Consider the following 22,155-nt stretch of genomic DNA (forward strand, 5'->3'; position numbering starts at 1 on the left):
ATCACAGTGATTAAATTCGAGACAAGGCATTGGCAATGTGAATGGCACCCCACTGTCCGCATAGGGACTGCGGTGTCACAACGCAGGAACTGTGAAAGCACACTTCCGAGATCCGAAGTGACTCTGTTGCGGAGTCTAATCTGGAAAGCACCATGGAGAGATCTGGTTTCTTTTATTGCACTTCACTTATTACTTCTGCCAGAATTTTTATTACTATTTTAGTAAATTATCCAGACAGGTCACTAGGCTTTTATACCATTCTCCTCTTATCAGATTCTAATATCCAGGGCCAGTTTAAGCCTACCATGGGTACTGCAATGGGGTGTGTGTGTGTGTCCACCTCAGGGCCTGATTAAGGGCAGATGAGCCCTTTGAAGTCCATTGTTTATGTTACAATGTCCACGTGAAGCCGACTGCCTCCTGCAGAGTCTGTTTACATCTTAGGTGCTCTGCACAGTCTTCCCCAGCTGCTGCTGACCCAGCTCTTCTCCCCACCAGTATCTCCTTCCATAAGCAAAGCCCTGAGGAACAAGGATGGTGGGGAGCAGGGACTGGCTACTTGAGTGTCAGTAATCTCAACAAATCGGATAAATGTAAAGTGGAGGAAGTTCCTGATTGCGCCCACCCACCCCAGTTTTTCTCACCTGTTTGTTCCTTTGGAATGACTAGAGAGCCAAGTTTAGTAAGGGGGGGAGTAAACGGGGGGGGCTGAAATGTGCTTGTGTGAGTGAGCTGAATTCAGCAAACAGAATGGGTTGGGCTGGGGAAGACAGACATGTGTTTTCTTTATGGAAATGAGCTGTAAGTGAGTGAGTGTGAGAAACAGACAGACAGCAAGATTGGTCTGCTTACTGGTTTGGAATGATCTGAGAACTGAGGACCTGTGATCAGAGGTGCAATTAGGTAATTTTGGAGGCTGGGCATTAGGGGTGTGCACGAATCAATTTTTTCATTAACCAAATTGAAACACCCCCGATTTGTTTGGGTCCGAAGCTGACAACCCCCTCCCCAAATCACCCTTGATTTGACTTGGACCGGAATTTTCTGAATCCAAATCGATTCAGATTTTTAAAAAGAGTCACGGGGCTAAAAGAGTGGGTGAGGGTAGTGCCCAATGGGTGGGAGCTACCACCCAAATTTCAAAGGAATTGGGCAAGGGTGATTTTTAAAGAATTTTTGAAGTTTACGCGCCTTTAAGATTTTTCCCATAGGGAGTAATGGGGATTCCAGCAACCTTTTAGCTCTATGCGGGGAGCACCGGGGTGGCCCAGAGTGGGGTGTGGTGGGTGCTAGTGCCCAATGTGTGCAAGGAAGCTACCATCCAGATTTCAAAGGAATTGGGCAAAGGGCTGATTTTTAAATGATTAGAGTGCATTTGCCAACCAAACAAACAACACAAGCCCCAGTGGATTCACAGACTAACTAGGACATAACATGTGTCTCTTGCTCCATAGTTCAAACACAAAACCAGTTTGGACACATAGTGCATTTGTGAGGAAAATAAATTAAAACCACAACACATGCCCCTTGCTTTGACCTAGAGCTTATCTGAAATGCCCAGATCTTGCAGGTCAGCCTTCCACGTGATCTCACATCAACAGAGATACAGCACTATTTCCAGGAAGGGAAACACCCACTCATTACATAGAAAGCGGAATGACAAGTTGTTACTCTGTCATTTGTGTGAGGCAGCCATGGCAGCTGGGGGTCCTGTTAGCGATCTCTGTGCTGAAGCTACTTGTTCTATCTGCCTGGACTATTTCAAAGACCCAGTGACAATCACAGAGTGTGGACACAATTTTTGCAGTGCCTGCCTGACCAGGTTTTGGGGGGTGTCGGATGCAGAGGCTTCCTGCCCTCACTGTAGAAAAAGAGTTCAGCAAAATAATGTCATCCCAAATCGGCAGCTGAGAAACATGGTAGGAATTGCTATGAAACTTCAGAGGACTTCTAGTCCTCCTCAGATGGGAGACAGACAGACAGACAAGGAGACAGACAGCCTCTGCAAGAAGCACCAGAAGCCTCTGAGATTCTTCTGCAAAGACCATGAAAGCCCCATCTGTCTGAAGTGTAAAATATCCAAGAAACACAAAAACCACAAGGTGATTCCTCTGGAGGAAGCTTCTGAAGAGTATCAGGTATGGAATCACTATGAATTTTGATGAGGATAGAAAATAAAAGGCCAAAATTGGTTAGTAGGCCCAAGGTATGTTTTTGATGTGGAGCTGCACGAGCATATGTTTATTTATTTATTTGATTTATATACTGCCCCTCCAGAATGGCTCAGGGCAGTTTACAACAAACAGAAAAAATTAAAATAAATTTAACAGTTAAGATCCAAACTAAATCAATTACATGATTAAAATGATTGAAACATTCAAAACATTAACATTAAAATCATTTAAATCCAGTTGTTTTTTTTTTTAAAAAATGTGCATAAGTGACTGTACAATGTTCCCCGAACCTCAAATTAAACTTTGTACTACTCTACATCATAGACTTCCATAACCAGAAGTCCATCTTCTTTAAGATGCACAAACATTCTGTTCGACCCAAAACATTATTTTGGCACAACTTGCTTTAAGATATGATGCCCTTTGGCAATGCTATGGAAAAAGGATCTGGGGGTTTTACACTCCAAAATAAGTCTTGGGCTACCCCCAAGCATAGGATACTGACCCCCAAGAATACCCCCTAGCATTCTGTCCATTCTGTTTTTGTGCGCAAAAAAGCATCAAGCACTCTGGCCCCATAACAACTGTCAATAGGTATTATAAATGACTAAGGAACTGGCAGTGCGCACCCCGCCCTCAACAACAACAACGAAAAGTTGTGCCAGTCCAAACCATACACTCGCACCATCATCAGGAGACTCCCCCCAGGAGATAGCTTTGCACTGTGTCTGTCCAAAGCGTTGTTTTTATGCGTGCAAGTGTGCTCACCCCAGCACACTTTTAATTGCCAATAGACACATATAGGAACTGGAGATGCATATCTGAACACAAGTTTTGGGCCCTGACATCCCCACACAACTAGGAGATTTCTCCCTATGAGATGCTCTCCTAGTGCCAGCATGGTGTAGTGGTTAGAGTGCTGGACTAGGACCGGGGAGACCCGAGTTCAAATCCCTATTCAGGCATGAAACTAGCTGGGTGACTCTGGGCCAGTCACTTCTCTCTCAGCCTAACCTACTTCACAGGGTTGTTGTGAAAGAGAAACTCAAGTATGCAGTACACCGCTCTGGGCTCCTTGAAGGAAGGGCAGGATATAAATGTAATAATAATAATGCCAGAGGCATTTGGCTGGCTACTGCTGGCAGCTTTTCACACAGGGCTTTTCGCTCAGTTTTCCTCCGGAATGGAGAGTGTGCATCCACATATCGGCCAAATTACCCCAAAGACCCTGCGAGCTATCGAAGAGCACTTCACATACAACTCGGGTTTTTCGTAGCATATTAGAGTGTCGTCCAGTTTATATCCGGAGTTTTTAAAAAATCCACTTTTTGCGTCAGTTTTTTGGGACAACTTTGAACTCACAGAAAAGCTTCTCAGTAAACCTGTGGTAAAGCCTGCTGTCTGGGAAAGCTCTTGAAAACAGCATGTTGGACGATCTGGGGACAAGGGCACATACTGAATCCAAGGCAAAGGTGGAGTCTGAAGTCTCAAGGGTGCCTTTAGGCAAGGACCTTTTAGTACTATCCAAAGAGTGTTTCCCCACCTTTTGTCAACATCTGTTATTTCCTCGACAGGTATACAGGAATTTAGAGTTCTATTTTCCTCTTGAAAAGTTGCTGGGGATCCCATTGTATCTGGTTTGTTTTTATTATTAAATCCATGTGTGATTTTTCAGGCATATATAGATCATTATAGTAGTCTCTCTACATCTCTCCAAAACGTGCACATTTGTTATTGGGTGATCATCTCATTGTATTCCTTAAACTGGAAGTGGAAGAATCACTGCCTGTTGTTGTTTTTGCCATTGTAGAGGCCAAAAAATTGTCTGCCTTAATGATTGGAAAGGGATTTGGGAGCTTAACTCCTTTCCACTCATAGAAAGATGAATCCTGCTTATTTATTCATTCATTCATTCATTCATTCATTCATTCATTCACACAGTCAGACAGGTGTTATTGACTGGTTTGTTTTATCCAGATTATTATTTCTTACATTTTTATACCACCCCATACAAAAAGTCCCCGTGTGCTTCACAGTCTAAAAACCTTTAAAGCATAGGCACAATTAAAATAATTTAAAAATACAAATAAAAACTCTAAAACCCAAAGCTTTAAAAACTATATCGAATAGGCTTGACTCCTGTTGGAAATAATGAGCTTACTCTTGTGTGATGTCACTTGCACAATTTTTACATTTGCACAATTTGAGCAGTTGCACAAGTTGCGTGCACACAATATTATCAGGCTGACGTACACTCATGCAGTATGTTGTCAACCAATGCGTTTTAAGACAGTCCACTGCTGATGAGAATTGGAATTAATGGTACAAATAATTTAAGTACATATACGTAATTCATACAATCGCTAGAAATAAATCTGTTCTTTTGGGCTGCTTTGCCTGCATGTTTGGTCTGCTCCAATATATGCTAACTCTGCAGACACAGTCAATACAAACATTGCAAGGGACACTGGAGGTGGAGTTTCTGTTCCCTGTTTCAAAGAGGTGGGATATGTATTCCCCATCTCAGAGACACAGACTGAATATTTTTGTAGGTCCATTTGGAACAGCAGCCCATGTTCTAACTGGCTCTACTAAAATATACAGTCTGTGTTGTAGATTACATAGGCCTGTAGATTTCAGAGGGATTAAGACACTTATAGGGATTTTGGGGACGTTCCTGAAAGGCACTGGAATATAAGACAGCAAACATAGTATTCAACATCTCTCCCTCCCCAACACTTTCTCTCAATTTTGACCTGTACATAACATAAGGAGGTCATTCACACAACCAAAAACTGGGTAGGACAAGTGTCCTATCCTGGTTTGGGAGTTGTGTGTGCTCCCAGTTTTCAGTTATGTGGGAGCAAACAACTAGGTAGGAGGAAGGAGAAGTGATTGTGTGGAAGTAAGGTAGGAGGAAAAACTAGGTAAGACAGTGCTAGGGATGTGCACGGAATTGATTTTGCATTTTGTTTCAAGCTTGAAACAAAATGCAGATGGCCAAAACATTTGGCTGAAACAGCGGTTGACCCAGTTGTTTTGAAAGAAGAAACCTTGAAATGTTTTGAGTGTTTTGGCCATGGGGAACAATTGGGAAACTCAAAACACCCCTTTGTTCCCCATGGGTAGTTCCTAGGGACACAAAAGTGGGTTGGGTCATAGGGCATGATGGGTACTAGCTACCACCCAACCTGCAAAAGAAATGGGCAAGCAGGCAGTTTTAAACTAATTTTTAACCTTTCCCCCAACCCCCCCTAGGATCCTACATTTTAAGCAGCCTATCATAGGATGGGATCTTTACAATTTGAAACTCCCTCCTTTCAGTTCCCCTCTCCCTCTTCTCTCCCCCCAGTCAATGGGGGCACAGTTGCCCATACTAGCACTTGATTTGTATGATAACAAACCAACCAAGAAGCAAGGAAATTGCAAGCCAGTCAGAAGCCAGTGTCAGAAAACAGGCCACGCAGAGGCCAATTGAAGGTCCAATGGCCTCCAGAATGGCCACCATGCCAGGGGAGAGGAGGCCCAAATGGGCTGAAGAGCCAGCCGAATGGGCCGGTTTGGGCTGCAAGGAAGTCCAGCGGGAGGAGGGGGAAGCTCCGCAGACGCCCCCCCCCCACTGCCTCCAACAACTCCCGCAAAGGGGGTAAGATAAAATTTTTCATTTCATTTTATTTTTAAAAGTCCACGAACCCCTGAACAGTTGGGGGTGTTCGGTCTGGGGTCGGACTGAGCAGGGGATGGTTCGGTTGGAGCCCAAACCTTTGAACCAAACAGGTTTGACGTCAAATGCGTCGAACGTCAGACCTGTTCGCACATCCCTACTACCTAGTTGTTTGGTCCCACACAACCAAAAATTGGGAGCACACACACAGCTCCCAAACCTGGGTAGGACACTTGTTCTGCCCAGTTCTCAACTGTGTGAATGACCCCAGCAAATCTCTAAAGAGGAACCAAACCTGAACTTCTGTTTTCTCTTTAGGCCCAGTTCTACAACTGCCTACAGTTTCTAAGGAAGGAGAGAGAGAAAATTCTGAGGTATATAACAGACGCAGAAATGGAAAGCCAGGACTTGATTGTAAGTATCACTAGGGCTGGGAAGTTAAAAGTGCAGGAATCCATATATATGGAATAATTGAATATTAGGTGCAAACAAGTCAAAAGCACAAGGCAGCCCTGCTCCTCAGAATCCCTCTTATTAGGAATGACCTGATTAGGGCTGGGCTTATAAACGGGCAGTTGCCTCAGGTGGCAGATGATTCAGGAGCACAGGGGGCGCCATTGCGATAAAGTAACTTGTTATTGCTGAACTGCATGGTGTATGAGGCATTATACAGTAAAACATCAGAAACTGGAGTTGAAGATATGAAGTCAGTCTATGTAACAAACTGAATTCACTTGTTCTAGATCCAGACAGAGACTGACTATTTGAGACACAGACAATATTTAGTAGATCCAGACTGAATATTAGCTGACACAGACTGAATATTTTGGTACTGGTAGATTCAGCTGGAACGTCAACTCATGTTCCAACTGGATCTACTAAGATACTCAATCTGTGTTAGACTATACAATACAGTTGTGTAGTAAGACACATCTCTTTGATACAGAGGCGTAACTAGGGAAAACGGCGCCCGGGGCAAGCACTGAAATTGCGCCCCGCCCCCCCAACATACATCTGACTGACACACATGTGTTTTTTCCTCACAACAACCCTGTGAAGTTGGCTTGTATCTCAAACATCAGAATTATGATGCAATGAATGATGATACATCCTACATTACACTTAGGTTTTTCCTCACAACAACCCTGTGAAGTTGGCTTGTATCTAACATAAGAATTATGATGCAATGAATGATGATACACCCTACATTACACTTAGGTTTTTCCTCACAACAACCCTGTGAAGTTGGCTTATGTAGATTCAGAAATGGCAAAAACAGGTCCTTCAAACAATGCTTAATTAGCTTATGTAATTCACTGCCACAAGATGATTTCCAGTAGCTTAGATGGCTTCTTTAAAGAGGATAAACTCATGCACCTAACAGCAGCTATTAGCCACACAAGCAAAACAGAACCTCCAAGTTCAAATGCAGTATAACTCTGAAAACGAAATACTGGTAAAAAGCAAGGGAAGGTCACCTTCTTGTCCTGCTTGTGAATGCCCAGAGACATCTGTCTGGCTGCTGTGGGAATCAGAATGCTGGAATGGAAGGACCTTTACACTGACCCAGCAGGGGAATTTTTGTTTACTTTTTTAACACCATTTGAGCTGAGGAATTTGTGAAGTGCTAATCATATGTAAAGACTTAATACTCCTCTTCTAGTTTGCAGTATTAGAAAACACAGATTCACTCACAATACATGGATAATCCCAGGATGTTTTCAGCGATAAATAACGTTGTAATTAGAAAACAAACAGTGGTCTTTTAAACAGATCTCCAAAACACCCTCTCTTAAAATACAATCTGCAATTTATTCCGTTTATTTCCAACAATCCCACTCTTCCTCGCCCAGAGCAAGCATACTAGCTTAGCGCATAAAATCTCGAACTGAAAACCAGAACTAAGTGAAAGGAAGGAGTAGAGAGAGAGATTCCTCCACATACACTTGTTGTCTTATGCCATTGCCAACTCAAAAACGCATGTTTACTCTCCCTCCCCGAGAGAGTCTTTGTGTGCCGACTCAGACTGAGAGCGAAAGAGAAAGACAAAAGCCTTACCTCGGCAGCTGCCCAGCCCTACAAAGGAGACTTCCTTAAACAAGCCAGAAAGGTGCAGCAGCTTTTTAGCCACTATTGACACAGGAGGCCCAGCTGCCGAATGTGCCGCCCGGGGTGTCCTCTGCTGCCTGCTGCAGCCCCAGCCCAACGATGCGACGGCACGGCTGTGAGGGGCTCCCCCAACTCCTAATCCTCCCGCTGCTGGGTCAGAGGCGACCGCGTGTTTTTGGCCCAGAAAATTCTGGAGTTTGGCATTTTCCGTTTGACCTGACTGCTGACCCACGCGCAGCCCCGGCATTAACCCAAGCGCCGAAAGCCCCTCAGCTCCTGCCCGTCTTTACTCAGTGGCAAGTCCCACTTGGCTGCATGGACAGGACTCCCGAGGAAGTGCAGCCCAGAGCTCAAGTCCAGAGTTGCTCAAAATTAGGAGAGACTCCATGCGCGCGCGCCGGGATCCGCGACTGCTGGCATCCTCCCCGCCGCCCCGCCACCCACAACTGAGAGCCGTGGGCGTGGCAATAACTCCCCTCTCCCATTTTCCTCAGAGGATCCGATCTCCCCACTCTGAATGTCAAGCATGCAAATACTCAAGAGAAGCGAAAATGATCCCCCGCGGCTGTGGGCACTCGAAAAAGAAGCTTTTCCTCGACCAACGCGGGGGCTGGTCCTCCCGCCGACACGTCCCTCTCCGGACTCAGGACCCGATCCCTTTCTTTTTGCATTTGCACCCTTGAACACATGGAGGGTCTTGAGGGAAGAAAGCGCCGAGGAAGCCCAGAAAAGCAGCCTGGCCCAACTCTCCTCCTCCGCTCCGCGACCGCGCCACCACCACGTGCAGCCTGAGCCGGCTGCAAAGTTACCGAGCTGGGAGAGGAGGACGCCAGAGATGCACGCATGCGCAGCACGACTCGGCATGCCGGCCGAGTCGCACGTGCGTGCGACTACCCTACCCTCACCCAGCCAGAAAGGCGCCCGCCGCCAAGAACTTCCTGATCCAGGCAGCAGGCCAACAGCAAAGCAGTGGGCGGGGGGGCGCGGCCACGGAAGGGACCGGAGCCGGACCGCTTGTGGGGGAGGGGGCACCGATGCGCTCCCTTGACTGCTGCTGCGGCAGAGTCAGAGAGAAATTTGAATTAAATTTTTTTTTTAAAAAATGGGGGGGATCGGCGGGGGTCATGGCGGCACCCCCCACGTGGCCCCCAACGATGGCGCCCGGGGCACATGCCTCCCCTGTCCCCCCTATCGTTACGCCTCTGCTTTGATATCACTATCAAAAAGATTGCTATGAAAAAGGATGTAGATGATCATCACTGAATGACAGTTCCTACCTTCCTTCCTCCTAGCATGAGATTGCGCAATGTTCTAATAATGCTATAATAACATTTCCCTGCTTGTCCTCCCTTCAATGTTCTTTCAGTCAGGCAAAACATCAGCAGGTGCCATTTGCCATCTCTCTTGCTATGCAAACATTTTCTGATTTTCTGCCTTACAAAAGATTTCTTGAACCCTCATCTGGATTGGGGGGTAGATTTCCACCCCCAGCAGCATAACAGTGCATAAACAAGCAAACCACTGCACTCCCAGCTATGCTTTTGTTGTCAAACTCTGACCTGCACTCTGGTATCGTTAATGTTAATGTTTGCTCTGGGGTGTTGACAAACCACCCCTGATTAACCTTTGGGCTTGTGTGAGGAACCAGCGGGCCAAGAGTGAGCAGCTCATTACAGAATAAATTTGTACAAAGCTTCGGCCTTGGAAACTACTGACAGAGAGTTGAAGTCAAAATACAATCAGGTTTATTGAAGGGTAATAAAGGGGGTACAGAAAGGAAACAGCCCTCCTTTCCCTTGAGGAACATCATGGGGACTTCTAAGAGAGTGGGCACATGGACCTGGGTCCCCAGGTTTATGCCAAACAGTGTCCCTGAGTGGAATCCATTAGGTTGCTCCCCCTGCCAATGTCAAGAGTACTGGCAGACATGTCAACATTCTGGCTTCATTCTCAAATAGGGCATGCTCTGTATAACTTTGCCAACACATGCTAGTCTTAGGCTTTAGTGGGGCTGGAAAATCTTAACTTTTGAACCACTGCTCAAATCTTCACCAGAACAATAAAGTATTGCCATCCTAGATTGCCATCCTAGACAAGTCTGAACAGAGTACATCAGTCATTTCCACCAAAATTTGAAAGAAATGTATAAAACACATATCTCAACATTGGACCAGAAAGGGTCAATGTATCAATGTTCAGCACTTTTAAACTTGTACTGGTGGCAATTTTTATCAGATCACTGATCAAAATTAGGCACATTTGTAGATCTGGTCAAATAAACTACACATTTAATTATTAGGACAAGTTATTAGGTCAACTAATAACCCCTCTCATAGTGCATGGGAGATGGCAATAGTAAACCCCTCCTGTATTCTCTCAAAGAAAACCCACAGGGCTCTGTGGTCGCCAGTGCGCTTTCCAGACTAGCAGCTCATCAGCAGCAAAATGCCTCCGTCCGTGCAAGTCACATTCGGCACGTCCTTGCTCTATATTGCAGTGATTAAATTCACAACAAGGCACTGGAAATGTGAACGGCACCCTGCTGTCCACCTAGGGACTGCAGTGTCACGACACAGGAAGTGTGGAAGCACACTTCCAAGATTCGTCCTGACTGCATTGGAGGGTCTAGTCTGGAAAGCGCCCAGGAGTCGACACTGACTCGACGGCACACTTTACTTTAATAACCCAACTAATAAACATTTGCTTTCCTCACTCCTCTTTAAATCTGCTTGTTGCAGGAGCAAATGCAAGCAGAGAGGCATAAAGCAGTGGCTAAGCTCAGAAAACTCCACCAGTTTCTGGAAGAACAAATGCAGCTTCTGCTAGCCCAGATGGAAGAGGTGGAGAGGGAGATTGCAAGCAGAAGTGCCAAACAAGTGGTCAAACTCTCCAGAGAAGTCGCTTGCCTTGAAAGTAGCATCTGGGAGATGGAGGAGAAATGTCAGCAGCCAGCAAGTGAACTCCTGCAGGTAAGGCAGCCTGGTCTGTCTATGCATGCACCAGAAGGGCAGAACAGAATCTAGAGGCGGCGGGGGGGGGGGGGGAGAATGGAACATACCACTTCAAGCGGTGGGGTGTGTGCGTCCATTTTTGAATTCTCTCCCATATAAAATATTTAATGGGAGGAAGATAACTCACACATCAGTGAAGAAGACTGCATCCTAGCACCGCCGCCTTTCTAGTTTTTTACTATCAGGCAGGTTTGGTTTGGTTTTACATCATGGGGAGTGAGTCAAAAATGTGATACCCCATCTGCAGTCAAAACTGGTGCAATCCATTCTAGCACATCACCCACTTTTTAATTTGCTACTTGTACAGCTTCAGCCAGACAGTTGCAGAAAGAGCACAATAGAGGCAGCCAAGACATTAATAGATACTTAAAATAGTCACGGCCTGACCCCCCCAGGGCTTGGCAACTGCCTGCCCACCCCCATTTTGATAAGTAACCCTTTTCATGCTATCTAAAGACATCCAAAAAGACTCTTATGTATTTATTTTATTCTTTAAATTTTACATTCTGTCCCGCTCTTCCTCCATGGGGCCTAGAGAGTGGACATGGTTATGTTTATCCTCACAACAACCCTGTGAGGTGGGCTAGGCTGAGAGAGAAGTGACTGGCTCAAAGGTCATCCAGTGGGTTTCATGACTGAAGGGAGATTTGAACCTGGGTCTACCCAGCCCAGTCCAGCACCCTAACCACTACAGCATGTTGGCTTCCAATTGTTGAACCCATTAATCGCCAGGACATTTTGTTATATCTGAAGGGTGTTGGCCTGCAAAAATAACTTGCTTTATTTTCAGATCTCTCTCTCTTTCCACCACATTGTTCTCAAATAACTTGCCTAAACTATTGCTGTTAAATCTGTGTAAGAGGGAGCTAAGGTACCCTTTGCTGGAGCATGGAGGCAATGTGGCTGCCCCCGCACCCTTCGCTAATTGAAAATATGGCCTCTCTTAAAAATGGGTTGTAAGCTGAGTGGTGAACCATAGCAGGCACGGCAGGGGGATGGATGGTTAGGTTTGAGGAGGAGAGCAGGTCTTGTAGGAAAGGTAAAGTTGTGCCCCCCTTCTGACTGGACACTGGGAGGCCAGAAGGCATCACTTTCTCAGATGCTAGAGAGAGTCTGGTCTTCATAATGTGGCCTGTAGCAGACACTGAGTTTCTTTTTCGTTCTCTTTCCTCTCTAGGATGCTAGAAGAAACTTGCAGAGGTAAGTGGTTGCCACTCCTTTTCTTTCCTGCTTTTTGATGCTGGGGAGGGCCTGGATAGCATATGGAAAAACAGGGTCCTCCGGGTTCCCAAGAAAAATGTGTTGAATTCTACTCTCTCAAGTGTTTTATTGATGTAAAATAGGGATATGCACAGAACCGGCAGGGGCTGGTTTGACGGCGGGGCTGGTGCAGCTTTAAGGGCGGGAGAGAATGCACTCCCCCCCCCCACCATGCCACGTTTCCCCTGCCGGCTCTCAGATTTCTAAATGTCCATCAGGGCAGCAGCGTACCTCCCTCCTGCCCTGTTTGCTACATTTTCCGGATGCACCTGGAAGTAGCGGATGGGCCTGCTACTTCTGGGTACATCTGGAAAACACAGCAAATGGGGGGGGGACATAGGGGGAAGTGGGAAGTGCATGCTCCCCCACCCTTAAAGCTGCACCCCACTGTCAAACCAGCAGAACCACCCGCCGTTTGAAAGACCCCATAAAGGGCCTCCGAACCGGATCTGTGCACATCCCCAATGTAAAATAGGGATACTCCTTCTGAACTTGTTACACCTCAGTTTTCATACCAAGGATCAGTGCACTCTCCCTTCCATTCTGCATTCCTGAATTATCTTCTCTGCATGGAACACTTAGAAGAACTCATTTGTTCTGCATAAGTCTCAGAAATAAGGAAATGGCTCAAAGGTGATTGTACAATTAAAGGGGAATATGATAGCCGCCTTCAAATAGCTGAAGAGCTGTGACACAGAAGGAGGAACGGATTTGCCCTCTGTTGCTCCTGAGAACTAGGATCAATGAGTTGAAATGACAAGGAAGCAGATATAGGCTCGACATTAGGAAGAATTTCCTAACTGTAAGAGGTGTTGGACAGTGGAACTGTCTGCCTCATGCAGTGGTTGGCTCTCCTTCACTGGAGGTTTTCAGACAGAGGCTGGACAGCAATCCGTCAGGGATGCTATAGCAGTTTCCTGCACTGAGCACGGACCAGGGCCCCAAGGTCCGGGGGTCAGAACGCCTCTGCGATATGGTATTGTCTCGTATCTAATTGTCTATCCAAGAAACTCATCATCAGGATCATTACAATTCTCCAATAGGGCTTGCATCACCTGGTATCAGATTCTTGGACCGATTTGATGTACAGCCCTACTCCTAGGTAACAGCACCAATCATCTGTCTCCATGAAGACATCTGGGGGGGGGAGGTCTGGTGTGAAATCATCGTACTCAAATGTTTCATATTCCTTTGCATGTAGCAACTGATGAAATGCAGCAGAAGCAGGCAGACTCTAAGGCTATCTTTCACTAGACAGGACTGGGCACACAGGAGGGGATATGAAGTTCCTGCTAGCTTGGCCTTCAGATACTTGGGTTGGGGTGCCAGCCACCAGAGTGAGGGAGAATCTCCTCCCCAAAGGAGCCTTATCCTGCACCTTCCTGTACCTCTAGGTTTTCTGCTGTTTCCTTCTCTTCCTTTCCATTCTTTTGCTTCATCCTTTTGGATGGATGGTAGGTTAATTATGTTTCTCTTCACCAGGGGTGAGAAGGAGATCTTTGAGAAACCAATGGCTTTTCCACCTAGCCTGAAGTGGAGGATCTTGAACTTCTGTGCTGTGAATCCCTTTCTGGAGAGTGCCATGAAGCAGTTCAAAGGTAATGAAGAATAACTCCAGGGACAGAAAATTCATAGGAACATAGGAACATAGGAAGCTGCCACATACTGAGTCAGACCATTGGTCTATCTAGCTCCGTACTGTCAGACTGGCAGTGGCTTCTCCAGGATTGCAGGTAGGGATCTCTCTCAGCCCTATCTTGGAGAAGCCAGGGAGGGAACTTGAAACCTTCTGCTTTTTCCAGAGCAGCTCCATCCCTTAAGGGGAATATCTTACAGTGCTCTGCTCATACTTCTAGTCTCCCATTCATATGCAACCAGGGCAGACCCTGCTTAGCTAAGGGGACAAATCATGCTTGCTACCACAAGACCAGCTCTCCTCATTTAAGCAACATATATAAGCAACATATGCCATATAAGCAACATATGCCATATTCATCTGAATCCAAGACTAGATCCCACCCCTCCCACCCCTGCCAAGTTCTTTGCTGTTAGAAATCGGGAAGTCATCTTAAATTTAGTTTCTTTTGGATAAATAAGATGCCTAATCTCTTTTTTAAGGAGGTTGTCTTAAATTCAGAGACATCTTCTATTTGGGTAAATACAGTATATTATGATGCATTCATCTTTGCCTTCAGAATAATTTGTTTCCCTCTTACTTGTGGAGATGAAAGACAGACAACTGCAGAGGAGCCACCCGATGCAATATGCAATAAACCTCTTCTTCCTGCCTTCCAGTGTTTTGAACAATGAGTGAAGACAGAGGTCCTTGGATAAACAACAGGCATAAGGCTTTTATTTTCAGTGTTGTAAAATTAATTTTATTGATCTAGTGCAGGACTGCTCAAATTCGGCCATCTTGCAGAGGTTTGCCTACAACTCCCATAATCCCTGGCTGTTGGCCACTGTGGCTGGGGATTATGGGAGCTGTAGTCCAAAAACAGCTGGGGGGGGGCCTAAGCTGAGCAAGCCTGATCTAGTGTGTCATAGAATTCAGTAACTTCCAAAATATTAGTCAACCTGTTGTTCGTTCGTTCCTTCCTTCCTTCCTTCCTTCCTTCCTTTTCTGCATTATTCCACTTCTACACCTAATATAAACTCACCTCCCTAACCAAAATATGTCTGGCTACAGATCTTCTCTAAATCACTTGTAAAGTAAATAGGGCTAAGAAAGTGGGGGAACTTGAGTGCCACTGGAGGAAAACCATTTTAGATCACTGTGGAAATGGTCCAAGACAAAAATTCAAATATCCAGAGCCTTCAATATAACATGGCAGTTAAGGTGCTTTTTCACTCATGCTCTAAAAAGTGTGGAAATTGCAAGTGAAGATAGCCACCCTAATTTCTGTGCCATATAAACAGTAAAGGTTTTCTACTGTCTCTTGCTGGCTTTACAAATGTCCCATGCACCCACACTTCACCTTGATAGTTCTGCAGAGATTAGGCTAGGATCAGGAGGGATGCATCCAGGCAGAAATTCAACAGGTGCAACATAATGGGGCTACCTCTGTTCATGAGAAGAGTGCATGAACATTGATAGACCCAGAATACATTTAGATACATGTTTTACAAAGCAGAGGTCACGAGGATTTGAAAGAGGCTGGTATTTCTCCGCTTCCCAGAAATGCACAGGACTCCATCTCTGTTCATAAAAGCTCATAAAATTCTGGTTCATAAAATTCTGGTTCAAAATTCTGGTTCATAAAAGATCATAAAAATTCAGCAGGCCGCATGGCCAAGCTTTTCCAAGGCTCAACAGGGATTGAAAAGAGTTCAGCTTCCAGCTTCCTAACCATCCACTACCAACCTGTGAGGGACCCCCAGGACCATCAGAATCACAAACTGGGAAAACTTGGATGATTTAGCTGTAAGCAAACTAAAAGTTGTGCTCAACTCCTCCCTGGAGTTTGTTTAAGCTTTCACCTAATTCTTCTTTTGAGATAAGGAAGGAAAGAGGCCAAAATGTCATGGTCAGTGGCTTCTATGATGAGCAAACACTGCGCTCCCAGGCTTCTGCAGAGTCGGAAGGCAGTCCCCATGCACTTCAAACCCAACAGTTGCACTAGCAGCCTCTCCACAGTTTTCCTCATTCTCCACAATGGGGGAAACTGTAGCAATGCTGCTAGCACAACCACTGCATCGGAACAGTGCCAGGGCTGTCTACTGGCCCCACAGCAGCCCAGGGGTGCAGCATGACGGAGCTGTAACACTGCACATCAGGTGAGTGGACATGTTCGTTATAAGGTGTCTTAAAGGCATGGCTGCATGATAGAGATGGAGCCGCTCTGGGAAGAGTATCTAGGTTCCCAGTTCCCTCCCTGGCAGCATCTCCAAGATAGGGCTGAGAGAGAGCCCTGCTTGCAACCTTGGAGAAGCTGCTGCCAGTCTGGGTAGATGATACTGAGCTAGATGGACCAATGGTCTGACTCAGTATATGACAGCTTCCTATGTTCCTATATTCCTGTGCTTAGGAACATAGGAAACTGCCATATACTGAGTCAGACCATTGGTCTATCTAGCTCAGTATTGTCTTCACAGACTGGCAGCGGCTTCTCCAAGGTTGCAGGCAGGAATCTCTCTCAGCCCTATCTTGGAGATGATGCCAGGGAGGGAACTTGGAACCTTCTGCCCTTCCCAGATTGGCTTCATCCCCTGAGGGGAATATCTTGCAGTGCTCACACATCAAGTCTACCATTCATATGCAACCAGGGCAGACCCTGCTTAGCTATGGGGACAAGTCATGCTTGCTACCACAAGACCAGCTCTCCTCACCCTAAATTCATATCTGTCCCCTTTTCTTCCCTAGACAATCTGGAACCTGCACTTCAGCTGCAGAAAGGTAAGTATGGGGAGTGGATCAAGGCAGAAATGGCCCAGGTTTCAGGGAGCTAGGACGGAAGTTACAATAGGGTGAAGAGGGGCAATTGCCCCCAGGCCCCACACCATCACTCCTCCCCTGTATTAGAGTTTGGAGGGGAGATTTGTTTATGGGCCCCACCTGCAGCAGAAGTGCCCTGGCCTTACTGGCTGTCTCTACCCGCTAATTCCCCTAGTGATCAATAGGGTTGCTGATGCTAAGAGTTGATGCCATGCAGAAGCTGCACCTCCAACATCCTGAACTGTATCCACTGGTTGCCAGGAGAAACCAATGGGGACAGTGGGGTGGCTGGCTGAGAGGGTAAAGACTCAAAGGAGCTTCTATAGAAACCAGTTAGTGTAGGGGGGTGGGCATTGTACATGCTGCTGCCACTGCTGGTGTGGGGCCTCCTTTCCTCTGGCTGGGTGGCGGTGGCCATGCTTTGTCTGTGGGAAGTTGCCTGTGCTGGGACCTGGCTGCTGGGGTGGGTAGCCAGTACGGAAGACTTGTAGGTGTGTGCACAAAACAGAGGTTGCCCGATTCGGTTCTAGTCTGGACTGGACTCAAACTGGATCAGGCATTTTTGGTTTTGTGCACCCGTGAACACCCTCCATGATGTTTGGGGGTTTGTGTATTTTTAAAAACGTCCCTAAACAAATGATAATAAAACTCACCGCCTCCTGCTTCGTGGGGCTTCTTTGCAGCGCGTGTGTGTGTGTGCGTGTGTGTGTGTGTGCAGGGGCGTAACTACCATTAGGCAAGGGGAGGCAGTCGTCTTGGGGCCCCACTGCCTCGAGGGGCCCCCCAGAGGCACATCACATGACTCCCCACCTGCCCATGTTGCACCCCCTATAAATTATGTTGATTCTCCTGGAGATCGGCAGGAGCAGAGAGTAAAAAAACTAGATTCAGTGTGAACTAGATATTCACCGTATTCACAATGGGGATGTGAGTGTGAGTGCACAATCTATTGTGAAGTGTGTTTGTGTGTGTATATCCGCGAGGGGCTCATTATAAAATCTTGTCTCTGGGCCACCTCCAACCTTGCTACGCCCCTGTGTCTCCAAAGGCCTCTGCGTTGCCTGGGCATGCATGATGGCCTCCAAAATGGCCACCACCACAGAGGACAGGCCCAGGATGGGCCAAAAACCACCCCAAACCGGGAGTATTTGTGAAAAACCGGAGGCCGGCAGGGGAAGGGGGAACCTCTGGAGACACACCCCCCCCCCACAGCCACAGAGAAGCATCAAACTGGGCACGTTCGATGTCAAACGGGTTTGAATTCAAATCTGTTCGCGCATGCCTAAAGACTTATCCTGAGGCCTGCACACACAAGGCCAGAGGGGGCAGTCATGGTGGTAGTAACTGCTGCTGCTCCTACCATGAGAGAAAGAGAAAGGGCAGGCAGGGCAGAGCAGGGGTTGCTGCTCTTGGGAGCTAGAGCACATGGGCAGCAGAGGTGAAGAAGATGGAGATGGCCGTGGTTAGAGGCACAGGGCGTGGTGCCCAAGAACAGGGATCATTCCTTCTCCCACTTCTCTCACAGTGGGAGCAACAGCGGCCCTGTCATTGCGACCTCCCCCTCAGACCTTGTGCGTGGGGGCTCCAGACAGGGATGCAGCTCAAGTCCTCATCCCCACACAGGGGCGTAGCCACTCTTGGGCAACCAGGTTCAAAGAACCCGGGCCTCGCGGCCCTGACATGCCCCCCATGTCTGACATCAGATGTGGGGGCCTGGTTTAGTTCCTGAGTGGGGCCGCACGGCCCTTTTCACGAGTTAAATGGTCATCGCTGTGTTCGCAGCGCAGCCAGGAGCGGAACTTCCCTGCCTTAAAGACAGGGAGAGCCTCTCCTGACCACGCTGTGAACACAGCGCTGGCCCCATTCAAGAGTTAGATGACCAGTGCTGCGTTTGCTGTGCGGCCAGGAGAGGCTCTCCCTGTCTTTAAGGCAGGGACGTTCCGCTCCTGACCGCACTACAAACACATCACTGGCCTGAATCTAACACCCGAACGGGGCCATGGGGCCCCATTCAGGAGCCAGGCCACGCCCCCCACATCTGACGTCAGACATAGGGGGTTCCGCTGCTGTCTCCGCAGCCAGGTGACTTTGCAGAGGGAGTCAACAGTAGGAGGAGGTAGTGCTGATGTAGAAGCATGGAGTTCAGGACCGGGGGACACACACCCTGATGTCCCTGCGCCCCACCTAGGGACAGCCCTGCAAGGGGCCTTCGGCAAATGGCCCTCCATGATTGTGCCAAAAGAATGTCCCTCCGCCACCATAGAAAAGCTCAGGGGCGGAGCCACCATTGGGCGAACAAGTTCAAAGAGCCCAGGCCGCCAATGGGAAAAGGTCGCCGAGCCCAGTGGCTTGGGCTCCATAGGAGCCCAGAGCAAACTCCCCGCCCCCACGCCCGGGCTGCCAAGAGCCCGGGCAAACTCTGTGCTAGTTATTTCAGGCAGCGCAGACTGCCCGATAGAACGTTTTTCCCTTCCTCTCCCTCTCTGGAGGGAAGGAAAGGGGAACACGTCCTATCAGGTAACCGACGCTGCCTGAAATGACGAGCTGAGAGCTCATTCAGGCTCTCAGCAGCCCAGTCCACACCCCCTTGTCACGTGCAAAGGGGGCATGGCCTGGGCTGCTGAGAGCCCAAACGAGCTCTCAGCACGTCATTTCAGGCAGCGTCAGCTGCCTGATAGGCCGTTTTCCCCTTTCTTTCCCTCCAGAGAGGGAGAGGAAGGGAAAAACATTCTATCTGTCAGTTTGCGCTGCCTGAAATAACAAGCGCAGAGTTCGCCCGGGTTCTCGGCGGCCCGGGCGTGGGAGGGGGAGGCTCTTGGCAACCCGGGTGTGAGAGGTGGGAGTTTGCTCTGGGCTCCTCCGGAGCCCGAGCCATGCCCCCATGCACGTGATGTCATGCACATGGGCATATTGGAGGGGGCCGCCAAGCGGGGCTGGACGGAGGCTGCTGTTCAGCTGGCTCCGATCCTGGAAAAGCTACAGGCACAGTGATGTTCCTGGGGATCAGCAGTGGGTTCTCTGAAACCCCTTAGCGGTGATCCAACAATGTCAATCCCTGACTGATGGTGCATTTTGATTGATTGATTGATTGATTGATTGATTGATTGATTGAGATCTATGTAAACCACTTTGGGGACGTTTGTTGAAAAGCAGTATATACTTATTTGTCATATTTGTATTTGTATAAACAGTATGTAGCAGACAAGAGATATGTCCTCCTGTCCTCTAGGTGTTCATTTTTAAAAAGAAATCACCAAACCCAATATCTATGAGAATATTTTCAGCCCTAAGATTATTTGAATGCCCTGATTGTTGTTGTTGCAGGGCCAAAGTCACGGCCCTATGTTAAAAGTGAAAAAGATAAATCACATTCTGCCATTATAACCAGAAATCGGGGGGAAGTAAGTGCTACGACTTATAGTTATAAGTTTTAAATACAACCACTGGTGCTTCCCTAGACACCTGCAGCAATGTGGGCCAATCAGAAATGCTGGTGTAAAATTGCACAACATGTCAGCCAGAGACTTAAAAAAAAAAAACACCAAAAAACACCACCTAATCATTCTTTGAAGGGGTCAGGTTTGAGTTTATGAAAGGGTGGGGACGGGGCCTGGGAATAGGATGGTTTAAGTCCCTAGCAAGGCTCCTGACATGGGTCTGTCTCTCAGCTGACTTTGCTTCTCTTCCTTCCTCTTCCTCTCCCTTGCCCCACAGCAAATGTCACTCTGGATCCAGACACAGTTCATCCCAAACTCATCTTGTCCAAGGATCATAAAAGCCTGGAATGGGGAATCATACGGCAGCATCTGCCCAACAATCCGGAGAGATTCAACCGATCTTGTTTTGTGCTGGGAAGAGAGGGATTTAACATAGGCAGACATTGGTGGGAAGTCACCGTGGGAAATGAGGGAGACTGGGCTGTGGGGGTCACCAGAATGTCTGTGAGGAGAAAGGGTAACGTTGACTTTGATCCTCAGAGTGGGATCTGGGCTGTGGGGAAGAAAAATAAGAAGTACTGGGCTGTCAACCCTTACGATACTTCTCTATCAGTGAGTGGGGAGCTGAAGAGGGTCCAAGTGTTTCTGGACTGTGATGGAAACAGCCTGACCTTTCTGGATGGTGAGACGGAAGCCCCGCTCTACACGTTCTCAGGAGTCCCTTCCTTCAGGGAGATGGTTTGCCCCTTCTTTTTTCTTCAAAACAGCTTTACATTGGGCCAATTCAAACGCCTATTGGGTTGGGAAAACAACAACGCCTACCTCAGACTCTCTCCCTGAGGCAGCCACATGATTTTGCTCTCCAGACCAGAATGCTTAATCAACAAAAAATCAAATATTTAGAGGCCAGTGCTGTCCAGACTTTTTGCACAAGGAGTCACATTGCAATTCATTACGTACTCAGGTGCTCATGAGTAAATTTTGCAATAATAAGGCTAGAAATTTCTATTAATCAAGCAAAAAGTGCTTACCTTCCTGCCACTAGAGAAATATCTGCCAATATGTTTTGCATGTGCAAGCGGCCATCAATGTCTGCCCAGATCCCTGAGGTACCAATGTGGGTATCCTGTCTGTCAGGAGGGACCTTGATTGTGTATGGATGTGCTCAAAAGCTGTTCACAGGAATACGTGCTGCCAAACTGTGCAATGAATCAAAGGACATGTTTTGACTGACTTTGATAGATAGCTTGGATAAGACTTGAAAGGAACATAATGGCTATAAGAAAATGTCAGAAGGTCGTCGACTACTAAAGCTCTCCTCATGTCACTGTCATTTTGGACCTAAAGAAGTTCTAGCTGGAAAATATTGTGTGCTTCACTGGCATCAGTTACAAAGGGATCTGCAAACCACCTCTGTTCATCATTGTGTTCCCTGAAATCCACAAATCTTTCCTAATTCAACCATCAGCCTGCCGATCAGTGTGAAGTACTTCGCACGGTTCACTGTTTCAGCCTGCCTTGTTGATAGCACTGTAAAATGTACCACTTTCTTCAGAGCAATGAATTCTAATTTCCAGATGAACATTTGGACATGCCCATACAGTTTATTGACAATTGGATGCTTTCCTTGAAGCTCAGGGGAAATGCAGTCATTCTGCATATGCTCAGAGGCACTCTTCCCCTTCCCCAGGTTGCAGAGCTGAGTTGTGTCAAGTACTGTATCATGAGACACTCTTCTAGGATAGTTTGATGGTGCTAAGAGTGTTAATATTCTGCCATGGACATTGTCTCAGGTTTTTGTGTGGGGCATGCTTGTATATATATTTGAATGTGTCTGCCTACTGGCTTGAGGGTGGAGTCACTGTCTTTGCTCCTCTCTTGCTGTCTTGAATTTCAAACTGAGAGTCTCTCTCTCTCTCTCTCTCTCTCTCTCTCTCTCTCTCTGCATAAGAGACAGTTTATTGTTTTCTTAGCCTATCTTTAACTAGTAATAAATATCAAACTCTTGTCCCTCAGTTAAAGTAAGCTTCCTGTGTAATCACTTATACAAGATAAGTCATTACTC

At 47.1% G+C, this 22,155-nt stretch overlaps 1 protein-coding gene across 3 annotated transcripts; it reads left to right on the forward strand.

Moving 5' to 3' along the window:
- The first annotated feature begins 1,672 nt into the window (after positions 1 to 1,672).
- LOC128345288 (zinc finger protein RFP-like) lies at positions 1,673 to 22,105 on the forward strand. Of its 3 annotated transcripts, none has more exons than XM_053297070.1 (7): positions 1,673 to 2,138; positions 6,157 to 6,252; positions 10,686 to 10,916; positions 12,136 to 12,158; positions 13,701 to 13,816; positions 16,582 to 16,614; positions 20,368 to 22,105. In XM_053297070.1, exons 1-7 carry the CDS (start codon positions 1,695 to 1,697, stop codon positions 20,928 to 20,930), a joined length of 1,506 nt encoding a protein of 501 aa, XP_053153045.1. In that variant the 5' UTR covers positions 1,673 to 1,694; the 3' UTR covers positions 20,931 to 22,105. The 3 variants fall into 3 exon arrangements, with proteins under 3 accessions (XP_053153045.1, XP_053153046.1, XP_053153047.1); XM_053297072.1 differs by lacking the exon at positions 1,673 to 2,138 and adding an exon at positions 5,710 to 5,820; XM_053297071.1 differs by lacking the exon at positions 6,157 to 6,252 and having other exon boundaries at positions 1,674 to 2,138.
- The last annotated feature ends 50 nt before the right edge of the window (positions 22,106 to 22,155 follow it).

Source organism: Hemicordylus capensis, chromosome 2, assembly GCF_027244095.1.
Source record: "Hemicordylus capensis ecotype Gifberg chromosome 2, rHemCap1.1.pri, whole genome shotgun sequence".
In the NCBI taxonomy this organism is placed as follows: Eukaryota; Metazoa; Chordata; class Lepidosauria; order Squamata; family Cordylidae; genus Hemicordylus; species Hemicordylus capensis.